Genomic DNA, 17,504 nt, shown 5'->3' on the forward strand with positions numbered 1-17,504 from the left:
TTTATGAAAGTAATCAAACACTCTTAAATTTTTTATGAAAAATATGTATATGGTACAAGCATTTAAAGTTTTTTTTTCCATAGAATTCATTTTTCAAAGGGGTGGGGTGATTTTTGTTTTCTAGACAATCATTAATTCTAGGTAATGCAATTAAATACACCTTCTATGAAAATAAGATTTAAATGTTTGTACCATATATAATTTTTTTATAGAAAAATTAAGGGTGTTTGATTATTTCTATAGAAAATATGTGCTATCAAACAGACCTTTACAATTACATGCTGATAAATTATATATAATTATTAAAAATATATTAATACAATAATTTATGTATAAATTTAGATTTAATTCATAAAAATCTCAAATATATACATGTTGGAAACATGAAGTGTTAGCAAACGCGACCAAGGAAGATACCCAAATGATGTTAATGGTGACGATAGATCTAGAAGCAGGAGGTGGCACGAGACGCGGCGATAGAGGAGATCCGGTAACGGCATTGACCTTGCTTATGGCAATTGATTTGCTAGCATGAGGTAGCGATGAAATCGACAAGTTGTAGATTCGGGGACAACGATCGCTTATGGAGGAGATCCGACGATAACACTTGTCGACTTACAACGATCAATCTATTATTAGGAGGCAACGATGGACTCGACAAGTTACAGGTTTGGTGATGACGATAATGGAAGAGGCATAGATACAGGAGAAGAGAAGATGGGAAAAGAGGAGAGCAATGGAGAAGGAGATGAGAGATGAGAGATGAGAGAGAGCAACGTTATAATAAGGATAGGAGATATAAATATTAAAAATGAAAAAATAAAATCGTAATTTACCAGATCAACTCAAAATGCACTTCAAAGTATTTTTGCAAAAGCTGGAGGGCGAGAGTTTCTTGCGAACACTATTAGATTAGCATTTTAGTTGTATAATAACTTTTAAAATGTTGGCGACGCCAAACGTTTAATAAAATAAATTTGATAGTTTATAAGCTAAACTAATAGCCTATTAGCATGTAAGCGGTCAAACAAAACGACGCCTTAATAAGTACATCTTTCTCACCTTCTTCCCAGACCGATCCAACTTTCCCTGAATCGTAAATTTTCCGTCAACCCAAACGGGACATGGCTCTCTCCACCTCCATCAGCTCATTCTCCAAAACTCTAAAGCCCTCTCTTCCAAAACCCACAATCTTCAGCCTCCTCAAAGCTCCTCCCAACACCCACATGCTCAAGCAGGCTCTTCGTCTCAACCCTCCACCCCTCTCTCTCATCTTTACTGCCAAAAATCTCAAACCCAATCTCCAATTCAAGCCTCACTACAGCCCAATCCGATCCCTCTTCACCGGAATCGTGGAGGAAATGGGCGAGGTCAGACATCTAGGTTTCGCCGACGACGGCGAAGGATTCACCATGAAAATTTTCTCCAAAACCGTCCTCGAAGACGTCAACCTCGGCGACAGCATTTCTATCAACGGCACCTGCCTCACTGTCACCCATTTCGACACCCAGTTGTCCGAATTCACCGTCGGATTATCTCCGGAAACGCTCAGGAAAACGTCGTTAATTGAGCTCGAAGCTGGGTCACTGGTCAATTTGGAGAGGGCCCTGAAACCCTCGACCAGAATGGGAGGGCATTTCGTGCAGGGCCACGTCGACGGCACCGGCGAAATCGTCGCCACCGAGAGGGAAGGCGACTCGCTGTGGGTGACGGTGAGGACGACGCCGGAGATGTTGAAGTACATTGTACCGAAAGGGTTTATCGCTGTGGATGGGACTAGTTTGACGGTCGTCCAGGTGTTTGATGAAATGCAGTCGTTTAATTTCATGTTGGTGGATTATACCCAGCAGAAGGTAGTGATTCCACTGAAGAAAATTGGCCAGAAGGTGAACTTGGAGGTGGATATTCTTGGCAAGTATGTGGAGCGGCTTCTTAAGTCTTCTTCTTGATACAAAGGTACCTGAAATGAATCATTGTATTTTTCGCTCTTCAATTGAATTAAGTATGATCTTCATCCCTTTTTGGGTTAGATATAATGTGGTTTACGTTATATCTCAAAGGGATAGGATTATAGGAACAAGGATTGAAGTTCTGACTGTTAATTATTAGATGTGTGAACCTGAAAATTTTCAGTTTGCTGTTCTTGATGTCTGTTGCATCTACCTTCCTTATCAATTAGATCATCTTGAACATTGTATGTTAAATGTTTTCACTTCCAGGGCCACAAAAGCGGCATTATTAGCTTTTGCCTTAGAGGAACACATTTGGGGGAGCAAAGACGGGTTTTGTAAAATTAACACCCTGTTTGGAATGAATGAACTTGAATTGTGGAATTCATTTGCAAATGGACTCTCATGTTTGGTATGCCACAACTTAAAACATGGAATTCAGATGAATTCCACAAACTCCGGTTTGGAATAAATCTAGAATTGAAGTTTCATTTGTTTTTACTTCCTAAAATATCCTTGATAGAATAATCATATTAAATTACAGTAAAGAAAAAAAAATACCATAGTTATGTTTTTTCACATCATCTTCTTCATCAACATGTATCAAAAGCATTAGAAAAAAATCAGTAAAATATTTATAAAGAAAAGGTAAGTGAACTCAAAATTGATCCATAAATAAAGAAAAAATTGCAAAGCCGTAACTTGTTATGGGATCATTGCCAGAATAATGTTTATATTTGTCACTGAGTTACACAATCAGGCCTCATCTATTCCATGCCATCAAAGGAGCCCTATTCTTATACAAAATTCATAATAAAATATCAAATTCAGAATATCAAAAGCAAGAAAATCAAAATTGTTCAGCAAAAATCTCTGTAATATTACAAGAAAGAAGTCAAAAGAACTATACAGCAGGCTCTATATGTATCCATTTGTATATCTATGCTACCTAGAGAGAGAAGAGAGGAGAGAAGGCCATAGAAATAGCGATTATTCTTGATCGATTGGAGAACCAGCATAGACAAACCTAGAGATCAATAAATCTAAAACCAGAGACACTGATTACTAAATAGAAGAGATGCAAGAATAAAACTCCCACAAAAAGTTGAATTCCAGAGACACTGATTACTAGAGATCAATGTATCCATTTGGTTTGGTGAGTTAAATTCCATGGAATTCAATTCTAGAACTGAAATGAACTTTTTTTTTTTTTTGGTTGTGTTTTTTCATTCTGAACACAAAAAGTTGAAATTGGAAATGAATTCTACAAAATTTTGTGGAATTGATTCATTCCAAACAGGGTGTAAAACTCCCACAACACTCATCACAAGAGGCTTTGAGAAGCCAGCTTTTTCAGAGGAGAACCGCTGCCCAAACTAGCAGTTCCCAGGGGAAACCGCTAGCTGGTCTGCAGTTTCAATTGAGAATTGGAGCCGCAACTGTTTTATTAAAGAAGAGCTGGTTCGGGAACTAGCCATTCTTCCTTGCCTTCGTCTTGTCTTCATCTGATCTCTTTGCCTGGCATGGCATGTAATATGATGGGGAGAGTTTTGTTTTGGTAAATTATTTAGGGGGAATTTTAATTTGGAATTTTTTTCTTGTTAAGAGTTCTAATTTTGCAAAAAAAACTCAAGACGACACCCTAATAGGGCAGACACAAAAGTTTTCTGGCCTCGCTCCTTGGTTTATGTGAGTCAATCGATGGAACTGGATATGTTTTCTCCCCAAACCCAGCACTAGAATCCCATTTAGTTTGCAATTTCATTCTATATATGAACAAAACTCAGCTGTAGGGTTGCCTAAATTTTCCGACCTCTGCAGGATCAAGGTCAATAGAAATGGCCTTTGCTGTGGCTTGATCTATATTGCACAGAAACAGAAACGGAAAACATTTCCGATAAGAAACGAACATTTTTTTTAAAAAAATAGGCATAAATAAGGTCTGAAACGAAAATAGAAAACGTTTCGAAAATGGAAAAATGGCTACTATGAGATGTTTCCGTGCAACATAAGGCTTGGGCTTGATAGTCGAGCTATAGGGCTGGATGCAAGATCTTCAACTGTGGCACTCAGAGCAAGCAACAGACCATATCTGACCATATCTGGCTCCTAACTCGAAGTCAAACATTTACCACCAAACCAGAAGGTCACGATCTCAAGTTGCGAATGTAGTCTCTTTCTAATCGAGTTGTGAATGTAGTCTCTTTCTAAGGAAGCAACAGAAAGATTATATACAACTACGACCCTCTCCCGACCTGCACATGTGTAGAGTGTCATTTTCTCCCCTTTCTTGGCTAGAACACATTTGAAGTATAGTAGTTGAAATTAGCTGTTGAAGAAATCTATTCAAAACCTCTCCACTAGAGCAGATTGATGTGAGATCGATAGAAGCAGGAGGCATTACACTTGAGCTAAAAACAAAAATTACCCAAGGGGGGCACTAGGAGTTGCCATCTCTCCCAGACCCCACGGTTATCGAATCAAGTTGATGATTGGACACTACAGAGCTTGATTATGTTTGTGGTTGCTTTTGCCAAATGCCACTCAAATTTGATATCTAATATCATCTTATGTTGACCTGGGGATTGGGTTTTCAAAACCGACCAAAACACCGTCTGCCTTTCGTTTGCTCCATCTTTATTCTTTTTTAATAGTAAGGTAGGGTACCTCGGGGAACCAGTGCCCCTCTCTTCAAAGTGCACCGTGCATCATCTCTCTCCTTTTTTTTTTTTATATCACACCCCTGTTGGCATCTGATCACCCGTGTTGTTTTACATCGCATATATCACAGCGTTTAGGTATTGGGGTACCCAAAAATGAACACCGTAAACAGATCCCTTTTATGAGTTAAAATTCACGGGGCCTAACCCTTTTTACCCAAAAATAAATATCTTTCCTGTTGGGGGCGGAGGAACTTTGAGCTCCCCTTCATCTAAACATGGCCACGGTTCATGAATCGCCGGTTCCGGTTCAAGAAATCTTTGAACCTGAACCGAACCGCCCAAGGGCGGTTTGGGACGGTTCGATTCCGGTTCCGGTTCGTGTCGGTTCGGTCAACGGTTTGAGCCGGTTCGGTCAACGGTTCCGGTTCCGGTTCAAACCGAATTTTTTTAATTTTTTTTAAATATTGTTGTATTCAATTTTGGTCCTTGTTCCGTTGTTCGGTTCGGTTTGGTTTCGATTTTTAATTGTTAAATGTAATTGTAAATATAAATATTCTCAACCATATTTTTAATAAAAAAACACTACTAAAAATTGAAGAAATATAAGTAATAATTTCATTAAAAATAATTAAAACAACTAAACAAGTATGTAATACAAGTATGATAATAAAAAAATATAATAATGATAAAATAATATAGTAACAAGTAATAAATAATTAACAATATAATTGAATAAATTGATAAATAACAAAATGAGAAGATTGAAGAAATTGAAATTGAAATATTAAATGAGAGACAAAATTTAGAGAATAATAGCTTGAGACTTGAGAGAGAGAGAGAGAGAGAGAGAAAGTGTGAAAAATGAGTGGAGGAGGGAGGGGTATATATAGATAGGAATTATAAAATTAAAAAAAAAAATTAATAAAATTGGAATTGGAATTTGGACCGTTGGGGGGGGGGGGGGGAGGGGTGCTGCACGGGGGGAGGGGGGGTTGTTCCGGTTCCGCGGAACCGACGGTTCCGGTTCTCCGGAACCTTGAACCGGAACCGGACCGAATTTTGCCGGTTCAGTCCGGTTCCGGGTCCGGTTCTGGCCGGTCCGGTTCCGGTTTCGGTTCCGGCCGGTCCGATTCCGGTTCGAACCGTCGGTCTGGTTCAATTTTGGCCATGACTACCTTCATCTTCAAACGCATCAGACACCATTACCTACCTACCTGAGAGTCCAATCAAAAGATATATAGCAATAAGCAAAGGCAGGCCAGGCCATACATACAGTGTTATGCTAATATACAGTGGAGTGGACATTAAAAATTTGGTATGTTTTTTCTTGTATTTTATTTTTATATTCTATGTAAAAAAAGAACAACTGCTAGAAGAAGACTTGGCAACCGTCCTTAATTTCCTTCCCTGAAACATCTTCGGTGTCTCAGAAGATGTGTGATGACAGTTAAGATGCTTGTAACTACCAAGGGCTCTGTACTGTACTGTACTGTACTGTATATTAAAAGAATTTGTCTTGTACTAATGTCTATACTTGTTTCTTTTTGGTAATTACCTGATTTTTTTTTAATTTTAAATCAAACTTTGTGCTACTTTTATATAAAATTAATAATAGATTTTGAATAAAATTATTATTAATTTTAAGCATAATCATTACAAATTTTATGTGTGATGTCAATTTATAAAATTATTTATTAGTGTTATTTATGAATATAACTAATAATGTCAGAAGAGGTTGTTGAATGAGCAAAATGGAACATTTTTTTTTTTTTCTGATCCATCTCCTCAGTAGGAATATGAGGGACTTAAACTTTAATGCATGAAAATACTAAAATGGTGTCGTTTTAGTATTTTTAAAATATTTTTTATCCTAAAATTTCAGGAAACATAAAAAAAAATATTTTATAATTTTACAAATATTTTAAGATCATTTTATAATATTAAAAGCGTTTTTTTTAATTTAAAAACACGTTTTTGTTTCATAACCATAATAGAAATAGAAGTAATTCAATTTTTATTTTTCTGCACAATCATGTTAAAAATAAAAATAATTTGTATTTATATTTACTTGAATGAATGTTTATATTTAATTTAATAATTATTTTTTAAATAATTTTTATATTAAAATTATATTTATAAAAAGATATTTATATTTTTTTATTCACTTATCTTTCTCGTACTTTTGTTTTTAAATATTAATTTTTTATTTTTCATTTTATATTGTATTCATATTAAATTTTTATTTCTGTACAACAATAGGATCTAAATTAAGATTAGGAAAAATATCAAATGGCACAAAGTGTAGAATATAATATAGGGTGGTTGCCCTAGCTTAGAAGTAGAAGTGGTTGTTCCAAACAAAAGTGTCCTCCCTCACGTGGAAGACGACGAAGAAGAAGCTTTGTAGAATATAAGAAGAGTAAGACACCCACACAAATCCACGAAGAAGAGAAGAGAGAACCTACTTCGATGAAGTTCTTGCTTGCTTACTATTATTAGGCTAGGCCAGTTGGGTTGGAGCGATGGATGGATGGATGGATGGAACGAAAAAGGAGTGGTTCACAAGGAACAGGGTGGCGTACGCGTGTCAGTTGTCGGCTGGTTTTGCTCATCATATTTCCTTGTCAACTAACCTTTACCTCACATGTTTAAAATAAATAAAATTAAAAAAAAAAAACAAACAAACAAAACATATTATTAGTCCACCAACTCCTCAAATGTCAGTTTCAATGTCAACTGAAATGACTGTCATACCCTCTTACAATCCCTTCTCCGCCATACACTACAAAAATTAGGTCATATTCACTCTCTATATATATTTCTGAATTTTCATTCTTTAGAACATTCTTTTAAATTTTAATTTTTTTTTAAGAATTAATCGTGATACTCCTTTCATTATCATCGGCAACTTGGTGTTCTTGAATTTTTATTTTTCATTAAACTAATTTTAATAATTTTTTTTTTTTAAAATTCAAGACTTAATTCAACAAAAGGTAGCCTAATAGCCAAATCAGTTAACAATCAAAATGGGCTCATCTCGACAATTTTATTGTCAGTCTTAAATATATTTTATCTGGTTAAACTATTCATTCAGACCACCAAATAGAGAAAATAAATTATTACTACAAATACGGTAGCTGGTAGTGGTTAGGGGGGGGGGGGGGGAGGGGGCGGAGCGAGCGGCATCGGCCAGCTTACGGAGGGAGGGTAAAATGGAAAATATACGCACCAACTTCAAACCTGTCCCACTCGAGCCGGTCTGTCCTGTATTTCTATTGTACTCCGCTCGTGAAGTGCTGGCACTGGCGTGGCCTAGTCACGACCACCCACGTGTCATAAAAAGAATCCTTAGTGAATTTCAGCACAACTCTCTTACCATCACTAGCTTTTTGAACATTTCTTTGCCTCAAGAAATATTTCAACCGCCCCATCTCAACTTCTCAACCAAATATTTTATTGCAAAAATAATCCTTCCCATGTTTACCAAAATAGCCCTTATGGAGAAAATATTTTCAATTAGATAAAGCGTAAAAGTAATAAATATATTTATTTTTAATCTAAATACATCTTTAATTCAAAATAACAAGATAAAGTGTATTTATTATTTTATTTTAGGGATATTTTTATAAGAAAATAAAATTCAAAAGCATATCAAACACTAGGGTTAGTATTATTATTTTTTTATTATCAAGAATAATTTTTAACTTTTATTCTTTAAGTTAATATTTGTTAATCAAGATATAGACCGAAAAATGTAAAATTTAAAAATAATTTCAAATAAAATTAATTTTTATTGTGTTTGTAAAATTTTGTAAAAGGAAATTACATTAACTTCTTATCTTAAATTTTTAAAATAAATTTATTTATTTTTTATCTTTAAATAATTTATCTTAAATTTTATAAATAAATTATTTTGATAAAATCTTATCTTACTTATTTTAACAAACACTATCTAAATATATATTAGATGTATTTATCAAACACTCAATAATTTATAAATACACACATTAGGTAAATATACATAAATATATGTCTGAATTTGTCCCAAAAATACACGTTATTTGAAATTTTAACTACAAATTTTTGTGATGTTAATTTCAATCCTAACAATTTAAGATAACTAAACTAAATTCTACTAAAATAAGTGAAATTTAACATTTTGTTGTGAGCAAATTTACCCATTAAAAACCTTTCTTTTCCCATTATTCTGAACAATTTCAACTTCAAATTTAATATCATGGATATTTTAAAAGATAAAAAACAAATATAATTTTAATTTGATACATAAATTATAAGGTACAGTTAAATTTTAGGATCATGCTAGATGTACAATAAATTTGTACATCTTGAGCTACATCAAGGGGTATAAAGACTAAAATATCCTGCGCCTCACATGCGCCTCAAGCGCTTCTATGCGCTTCATGAGGAGCTTTTTTGTCATTGATACACCTTTGTGTAGCCCAAGGTATACACAAAGGTGTACCAATAACATTATCCTAAATTTTATAGTTTAAATTATGTTATATTAAATATAAAGAATTTATTTACAACTGAATTATACGCGGTTTCATCGCAAAGCAAGCAATAATCTCTGGCGGCAAGGTCACAGTGGGAAGGAAGGGGTAGAAGGGTAATTTAGCTTGAAGAAGCGGAGAGAAAGGTTGCCGCGTAAATGTTCGAAGTAAAGGCCCGCCCTTATATATATCGCCGTCGTTGAAGACTTTTTCCCCCACTTACCATTTAACTTTCTCTCCCGTTTTCTCTTCTCTTTCGCTTTTACCTAGAAAATTTTCCTTCCCGGTCGGTCGCTATATTTCGGGAGTCAGAATCTCGATTCCCCAAGCGAAATGAAGAAATCAGGGATCGCAGCCGCGGCCGCTGCCTCCGTCGCCGCAGCTTCAGCCACCGCCATCTCTTCCTCGGCTCTAGCTTCCAACACCAACTCGCAGCGATCTCGCCAGGTCAGTCTCATTTCTTTCTGTATCTGAACTTTTCTCTGTTCGGATCTTTCTCTCTGTTTGCCTGGAAAACGTGGAAGGAAAATACGGATGCATGTTTTGATTCCTTTTTCTTTCACTTTCTCGCCTGTCGGAACGGCGATCCCTCTCCTATCGAGATGCCTTCCGTTTCATCATCACATTGTTTAATTTGGCAATTCGTGAACGTATTTGTTTCTTGGACGTTTGATTTCTTTTTTGGTGGTTTAATAGGAGGCTGATTCGAGCAAAGAGAGTGAAAATTCCAGGACTTCTTCGGATCAATTTGCGCCCAGGTTCGATGGACTGAGGTTTATTGAAACGCTGGTTACGGCTCACAGATAAGCTTGATTGTGATGAACCCGATGTGTATTGGATCTGCCTAATCCACCTGTTTTTAATTGTAAGTCTTAGATCAACAGGGGCAATTAAGATGTTTACAATTTTCCGAGAAAGAGAGGCAAATGAGTTATAATTGAATTCCATTCTGTTCCTTTTTTTTTTTTCTCCCCTTTTCGTTAGGGCTTGTTTGGTTGTTAGGAATTCCCTATTTGATTTCGATTCCGAAAGGGAAACTTTGGATAATAGATATGTGAAAGTTGCATAAAAACTTTGAATACTCCATATACTGTCGGTTACATGGATTTTAACTCTTGCAAACTATATTTGTTTACCATCATATCTTCTGTCGAGTGTTCCTTTTGTTCTTTATTAAGTAAATCAATAGTGAGTTATTTAAATTTTATTATTTATATGGTAATTGAAATTTTCATCCAGTGTTTTTGTTTTATTTGTCTATTTTCTAATATTAAGACCTTCTTTAGCATACAAGATTTTGTTTGATTCTTAATTGTTTCTTCTCTTGCTTGATTTTAAGTTAAGATGTGTTTGGTTGACTAGAAGAATGCTTTTAAACAGGGAAAGTTGTAATTGCATTATCTTGAATTATGTTTGGTTAATATAAAAGAACATTTGGAAGGCATTTGAAGTGTTTGGAGCATGGAGATAGTAATGAGAACAACAGTACTGTTGGTGTTGACGGTGGCAAGGGAAATATCATTTGCCATCAAGCACTAGTGGGGGAGGAAAAGAACAAAACAAAAGCGTTCTGTTCTGAGGTCCTAGCGGTGCACATGCCACATGCCACTTGCCACATGCCACTTGCCATGATGAACCAAGCATGAAAAAAGCTAAACAACTTGCCTTTGCCCTTCACGTGCAATGTACTTCCATTTTCCACACAACGCTCAATCCATCAAAGTCAAGATCAATTTTAACTCTTCAAGCATTTATGCACGTGTTAATAGAAATGACAATTTTTACAAGTTATATATGGATCTAAAATTTTATTTAACGAGATGGATATAAACCAAGGAAAGAAAAAAGTTTTGAGGAATGGGTATTAGGCCTCGACCATATGTATTTATATTTTGTAAGCACTGTTGTAATGCATTATATGTATAAGATCAGGCCAAAGAGATCTTTCTTAAGCCATGGCTGGTTATTAGCTGGGTCCAACTTTGATTTAAACAAATAAAAAATTTGATTTGACATTCAACAATCAAAACTTAAAAAGGGTTAGAAACCCTAAATCCATCTCTCCGTTTTTATTTTATTTACATCTTAAAATTTGTTATTTACTAAGTTCTGGTTGAGAATTTCGGGTAAAAATTAATTGTAGATATATGTATTTTAATTCAAATTTAACAGAAAGAGTAAGATCTATTATTCAATAGGGTTATCAGTAAAAGGATATCATTGTTATATTGTTCTGTTAATAACTTCCCACAAAAGAATACCAACTCTTATATGATGGGCATGGAGAGCTGTAGGCACAACAACAATGCATATTTGTGTAAAAGTACTTGGGAGTAGAAAAAATCACCATTCCATTCAAAACAACTCGAACGGGCAGCATGTGATGAAGGCGGCAGCTGCTGCTGCCAGCATCAGGACCGGAGATTGATTGAATTTTGATGGAACCCCATTTGAGAGCTCGATTTGTTCGTCCGTGCAACCTAAACCTTTGTCGTTGGTGGTATCGATGCAGAGACTGGCAAAGAGCCCCGGTGGGTACTTGCCGAACGTGTTTATGTAGCCGAACATGGTGTTGGCGCAATTGCTTTTGTCGTCGTTGAGCTCGTTGGTGAAAGGGCAGGCGAATTGCCTGAACGCTTTACAACATATGGTTGTCTCGTACCTCGGCCCCTTGCACTGGCTTGTGATGATTGTGTAGTTCTGATGCTCAAAGTCGATGCTGCAATCTGCATGAACCCAAAACAGAAAATCGTTACAGATGCTATCGGAGCCAACTCGTGCATTGAGTTCTTCAGCCAGCCATGGTCCGAGCCATTTTGCTAATAGGGTTGCATTGTGTTTCAATTGATGTACACAGCTTAAAACAAAGGGCAACAACAATGACAATAAATCATAATCCTTAATTTCATTTGGGGGGGTGGGCAAGTTGTTTGAAAGATAAATGAGTCAATTTGAGAGAACAAGTGGAAGAAGAATTTTATGGTGATACATGGAAACTAATTCTTTCTGGCGATTTAAGCAAACTACCATATTTGGAAAAAATAAAAAAATGAAAACCAAAATGGGTTTGTTTTCAAAGAAAAAGACAACCTAGTTTATATATAACCTAAAATTGCAAATATGGAAAACTCCAAGAGTTTATTGACCTTCAAAGGTGCCCACAAAAGTTAGCGTCTTTTCTTTTTTTCTAATAATCGCTTCATATTTTCTACCTCTCCCTATCCGTCACTCCTTTCCCTCTCATTCCCATTGCTAATCTCTCCTCACCTCAACTTGTTCTACATCTACACTAGTCAAAAAATGGATCCTAAACTACAAACAATAAAATAAAATAAAAGTTGCTTTTAGCATTGGAATGCCAACTTAAAAGTCAACAAATCTTTTTAATGTAGATTTTATAAATAATATTGTCGCACCTAATTAAACTTAAAACTTGACGTCGTGGTGGTTGTAATCCAGGTACAACCAACAACTAGGAATAATGCCATTTGCCTAGATAACAGTAAAAGTTTAGTATTTTATTAAACCTACACCGGCCTAAAACAATAAGAACTTAAAAACTTAAGTATTTTGTTAATTTTGATTTTTTTTTTGGTTAGTTTCTGCCATCAATTAAAACAATAAAAACTTAAAAGACTTGTGATAGGTTTATTCTATTTTAAGTTTTTTCTTTCATCTCCTCTCCACCGCAGGTAAAAGTTATCGGAGAGAACCATGGAGAACCTACTCCATTTATTTTTGTTATTAATGAGAATCTATAACTCTTTATCTTTTAATTGTACATTTAATAAACTCATTATGTATACACAATAATTTACAAATCGTACTAATTTAATAAGCATATAGAAGAAAGAGGTGTGTGACCTATAACCATGACTATTAAGAAGAAGATTACTAACTTTGTTTTTTTTTTATGCACCTGCGATGTCCAAGTATTGCCTGACTAATCCCATAGGTGGGTGACCTTCTTCCCTTATACACCCCCGGATAAATTTGAATGCAATCACAATTTATACACACTCAAATCTAGATATTCTGTGTAATCTATACAAGACTTATCTTCTAACTTTATTACTGCCTTTCAACAATAATTATATTTTTAAGTTGTCGCACTAATTCAAATCTCGATACCTCATATGCTTTGTTGCTGCACCATGCCTTCTAGATTATTAACTTTTTACTTTATCAGACCACTAGCTCGTATTAATTTGGTGATTGTTTTTCCTTTTCATCTCATATATTATTATTATAATTATTATTTTTAGTAAATAACTAAACAAAGACCATATCATGAAAAAGCGAAAAGACAAAAAAGAACCACTCAATTTTCTTTTTCCTCTCACCAAAACAAAAGTGGAAAAGAAAGAGGAAAACTGACGTATTCACTCTCCAGTCCCCACATGTTTCCTACGTTTTCTGGACAACCAAACAGAAGAAACACGCGAGGTACGGAGTAAAAACCTGATTTCACTTGAAGGAGAGCACGGGCTGTCATTCCATGAGATTGAAGGACGCCATCTGCACACACAATCAGTTCATCAAAATCGCAGAGAGGAAAGCAAGAAAGAAGAAACAAAGGATCTAGAACGAAATTCAACCAAATGCGGATCAAGATTTGCAAATTACTAGAAATGGTGGCCGAGGAGGCCAAGCCAGCGAGGAATGCGAAGAGAAACAAGAAAGATGACGAATATTGCGGAACCATTTCGCTTCTGGACGCGATCGAACGCTATTGTTCGATCGATTCAGAGGGAATTTCTTTTGACGATTTAAAGAACGACGATTCTACCTTGTTGGGAGGTGGTTTTTGTTGTTCGTCAATCATTATTGAAGATCTAAAGATAGCGAAGAAATTGAAAGAGAGAAATGGAGAGAAGGAGGGCCGTAGAAAGAGGAGCACAAAATCTTGAAAGCCACCATGCCAACGCCATAAAGCTTCGAAGCCAAGTTACCGCTGTATATATATGGATATAACTGAGCGCAGGACCTTAAGATTTGAAAACGAGATATAACAAATATATATTTTTAAAAAATAATACATCTATTAAACTTTATTTTGTGTGGTACTAAATAAACTCATAATATATAACCAAATAATAATATTCTTGCCAAAACAGGAAAGTCAATAGTGCAAAAATTTTACAATTATTTTAAAAGTTATATAAAAATTATCTCTCTAATTGGAATTTATTTTATAAAATTTTTATAGATTGTTGTTGTGACACAATAATAGAATTTGTAGTCGAAAAATTTGTGACCAAGTTGTTTTGAATTCTACAAGAGAAAACATAATCAAATGGTACAAAATAGTTCTTACGTCAATACTCTGATACTTAAATTAGGCACTTAAATTTGCTAAAGTCTTGTAAATAGTATTGAAATCAATATCAGGGGCGCATTCCCTTATAGAGGAGCGTTGGATTTGTGATAAACACCCTTAATATTTTGAGATTAACTAGAATTAAAACTTTTACGAAAAATACTTTATCCTTTATGAAATTTCAAGAAAGATTTTTAAATGTCCAAATTTATCATGTTCGTGCCTTGTTCAAGACCTCCAATCTCTTAGGGTTTCCAAAATTTGTATCGGTCTTTAGAACACTCCAATCTCTTAGAGTCGTCTTCATTGATTCTCATTTTCGAAAGACATTATAATTTTTCAGAGATTGTTCGGCAAGCCTCTTATGTGATGCACATCTTCCTTTATTTTGATTTGAATTTTTTTATTTTTTCTAGTGAGCGTTGATTCATGATATATCAATTGCTTTTTACTCTTTTCTTTGAGCTAATTGAAGGAAAGAAAGAGTAGATTGTAACGATGTCCAAGGGGATTTTCCCAGGGTTTTAACATTTTTCAACCGTTATTAACTTTCCTGGACTTATTTTACAGGTTAAGTTTTTTGCTGAGTACCCAATATTTTTGTGACTTTTGAGCTTCTGAGGCCTCCCTTATATAAAGGGGGTCAATTACTTTTCACTTTTCACCACTTGCTTTCTTTTTTTGTTTTCCTTTGTCATTGCTCAACTTTTTCAAAACATCTCATGAAGACCACTTTTAGCTCTCCTGACTGAAAAGTGTCACTCATTCTCCCAGCGACCATACATCACTTTTTGGGAGATTTCAACACTTTTTCCCGATTTATTGCAACCTTTTTGAGGTATTTTCATCTTCTTCGTGCTATTTCTTACTGCCTGTCGTGAACATCAATCTTGGTCTCCTAGGGATCGGTTTCGGTCTTCAGATCTATTAGTATGTTTTGTTTTTGGGCATTTACTCGGTCTCCAGAAAACTGTTTCTCGTGAGTGTATTTGGTCTCCCAAAGAATGTTTTCTCGCGACTTGGCTATCTGTTTTGTTTGTCTCGCTAAGTTATCATGGTTAGGTAAAAAAAAAAAATCCAACTAGGGATGTCTCTTACATCTAGAGCTAGATAGGATTCTTAGGAAACCTTCCCATTTAATGGAATGGGACTTGTCGTTTTCCTTTGCCACGGATTATAAAGTAAAGGTTGCTCATACGAGGGGAAAGAGGTACAACTGATATGGGAGAGGGGTGTATGTTGTCCATGAGTCATTGTTGGTAGTGGCCTTAGGTTTCCCTTATTTAATTTTGAAAAATGTTACTTGCACAGGTAATTGAGTTATCGAGAGAATGATCGAAAATGTCAAAATTCAAAAGTATCTTCACCTAATTTATCATTGTCGCCTCTGAATGAAATCCCGGGCTTCATGATTGATGAAGTATGATAATTGATGATTGGACTTCATCATCGGATGAAATCCGATGTAATCATTGAGCTTGTACATCTCATCTATACATGTAACATTGTACTTTAATTTTTGCCTTACACTCTTAAAAGCTTTTCATCTTGTCCCAGCCCAAATTCATGCCAATGGGTGGTCACTATTACTAGACTTTTCAATTTTAAGTGATCAAAGGGAGGTAGCAGCGTCTCTCAAACCTTTCAATTGTCTGCGGCAGTCTATAGTGTCGCGATCTAACATTTAGTTGCCTTGGGGCCGTTCTATCTTTGCGATATCTTAGAACATTATTGTTGCAGGTTGGGCCACTAGCAGTCAGGCTAGGACAAAACCTCGAAATATCACCAGATAAGCTAAATTTATAGTTGTTAAAACCCCCCTTGATTGAATACAATGTTATATTAGGAAGCCCACACTTAAACGACACGAGAGCCCTAATTTCTTTAGGATCTTTTCACTAATCAGGGATAGGGCTTCTACTTCTATCCATTTAATGAAATAATCAGTAATCACTAGTATAATTTTTTTTTTTTAACCCGTTGCTCGTGGAAAAGGACCCAAGATATCCAATCCCATTGTGCAAAAGGTGTTGGCTGAAAAATATTTTGTATAGTTGTTATCAAGGGTATAATGAATTGGTGTGTGACTTAGCATTTGTCGCACTTTTTTACTTTCTTAAAAGTATCTTTTTGCAATGTAGGTCGGAAGAATCCTTGAAGGACTTTAGCTACTAATGTTCTTGACCTTATGTGTTCTCTACAAATCCCTTCATGTATCTCGGTCAAAGTGTATTTAGTTTCTTGGAGGCCTAAGCATTTTAGCAAAGACGTTATGAAAGCCCTCTTGCACAATATTCCATCAATTAGAGTAAATTTGGTGCCCCAAATTTTCATCTTCCTCGCATCTATTGAATGAGTGGGGGGTTTGCCAATTCTTAGGAATTTCTCTATCGGAATTTTCCAATCATTGGCAATATCTATGACGAGTACTTCTTCTTCTTCAATGCTAGGCTTCTTGGAGAATCTCTACTTGTATCCTTCCAGCTATTTTTTTTTTTTTTTTTGACTAATGCTAATTTAGACAAGGCATCAGCATAGTCATTTAATGTTTGTTAATTTGTATCAATTGAAAGTCTTTAAAGGGTTATGCGAATGTCTTAACTTTGTGTAGGTACTGTGCCATTAGTGGCTCTATAGCCTTAGATTGCCCTTGGAATTGTTGCACCATTAGTTGTCAATCGTTGTGTGCTATCAATTTTTCTGCTTTCATTTTTCAGGCTAGATTCATTCCAACAATTAAGGCTTCATATTCTGCAATGTTATTGAAACCTATGAAGGCAAAACGTAATGAGTATTCAAGACTATCATCCTTTGGGGATATTAGGACTACCCTTCCCCCACTTCTTTGTGAGCTTGAGTCTCCACCAATAAATAATTTTCATTTTAGGGTATCTCTCTTGAAAGACTTTTAGTCATATGTGCATTTCACACCAAAATCTGCCAATGATTGCCCTTTAATAGCATGTCGTGACTGAAAATTAATATCACATTCCCCAATGCTATACCCCATTTAGTGAATCTTTTAGATCACTCTAATCTCTGTAATATTTGGTACAGA

At 35.4% G+C, this 17,504-nt stretch overlaps 3 protein-coding genes across 4 annotated transcripts; 2 read left to right on the forward strand and 1 right to left on the reverse strand.

Moving 5' to 3' along the window:
• The first annotated feature begins 1,007 nt into the window (after positions 1-1,007).
• On the forward strand, positions 1,008-3,268 carry LOC127791402 (riboflavin synthase). Of its 2 annotated transcripts, none has more exons than XM_052321268.1 (2): positions 1,008-1,956; positions 3,250-3,268. In XM_052321268.1, the coding sequence occupies exon 1, from the start codon at positions 1,125-1,127 to the stop codon at positions 1,947-1,949; it is 825 nt and encodes a 274-aa protein (XP_052177228.1). In that variant the 5' UTR covers positions 1,008-1,124; the 3' UTR covers positions 1,950-1,956; positions 3,250-3,268. The 2 variants fall into 2 exon arrangements, with proteins under 2 accessions (XP_052177228.1, XP_052177227.1); XM_052321267.1 differs by lacking the exon at positions 3,250-3,268 and adding an exon at positions 2,220-2,413.
• Positions 3,269-9,335: 6,067 nt separating this feature from the next.
• On the forward strand, positions 9,336-10,267 carry LOC127791429 (uncharacterized). Its single transcript, XM_052321303.1, has 2 exons — positions 9,336-9,573; positions 9,823-10,267. The coding sequence occupies exons 1-2, from the start codon at positions 9,460-9,462 to the stop codon at positions 9,931-9,933; spliced, it is 225 nt and encodes a 74-aa protein (XP_052177263.1). The 5' UTR covers positions 9,336-9,459; the 3' UTR covers positions 9,934-10,267.
• Positions 10,268-11,303: 1,036 nt separating this feature from the next.
• Positions 11,304-14,037, reverse strand: LOC127791428 (GPI-anchored protein LLG3-like). The gene is made up of 3 exons (XM_052321302.1): positions 13,753-14,037; positions 13,588-13,644; positions 11,304-11,852 (listed from the first exon to the last, which is right to left on the reverse strand). The coding sequence occupies exons 1-3, from the start codon at positions 13,829-13,831 to the stop codon at positions 11,482-11,484; spliced, it is 507 nt and encodes a 168-aa protein (XP_052177262.1). The 5' UTR covers positions 13,832-14,037; the 3' UTR covers positions 11,304-11,481.
• Positions 14,038-17,504: the final 3,467 nt, after the last annotated feature.

This window comes from Diospyros lotus, chromosome 15 (assembly GCF_014633365.1).
Source record: "Diospyros lotus cultivar Yz01 chromosome 15, ASM1463336v1, whole genome shotgun sequence".
Classification (NCBI taxonomy): domain Eukaryota; kingdom Viridiplantae; phylum Streptophyta; class Magnoliopsida; order Ericales; family Ebenaceae; genus Diospyros; species Diospyros lotus.

What these genes read in the sequence shown, in the direction of transcription:
- LOC127791402 (XM_052321268.1), top strand. Translation starts at nt 1,125, where the DNA reads ATGGCTCTCTCCACCTCCATCAGCTCATTCTCCAAAACTCTAAAGCCC.
- LOC127791429 (XM_052321303.1), top strand. Translation starts at nt 9,460, where the DNA reads ATGAAGAAATCAGGGATCGCAGCCGCGGCCGCTGCCTCCGTCGCCGCA. An exon ending in ACTCGCAGCGATCTCGCCAG is followed by an intron (nt 9,574 to 9,822) that starts GTCAGTCTCATT and finishes GTGGTTTAATAG; the next exon opens with GAGGCTGATTCGAGCAAAGA.
- LOC127791428 (XM_052321302.1), bottom strand. Translation starts at nt 13,831, where the DNA reads ATGGTTCCGCAATATTCGTCATCTTTCTTGTTTCTCTTCGCATTCCTC. An exon ending in CTCCTCGGCCACCATTTCTA is followed by an intron (nt 13,645 to 13,752) that starts GTAATTTGCAAA and finishes TTGTGTGTGCAG; the next exon opens with ATGGCGTCCTTCAATCTCAT. An exon ending in TCTCCTTCAAGTGAAATCAG is followed by an intron (nt 11,853 to 13,587) that starts GTTTTTACTCCG and finishes GGGTTCATGCAG; the next exon opens with ATTGCAGCATCGACTTTGAG.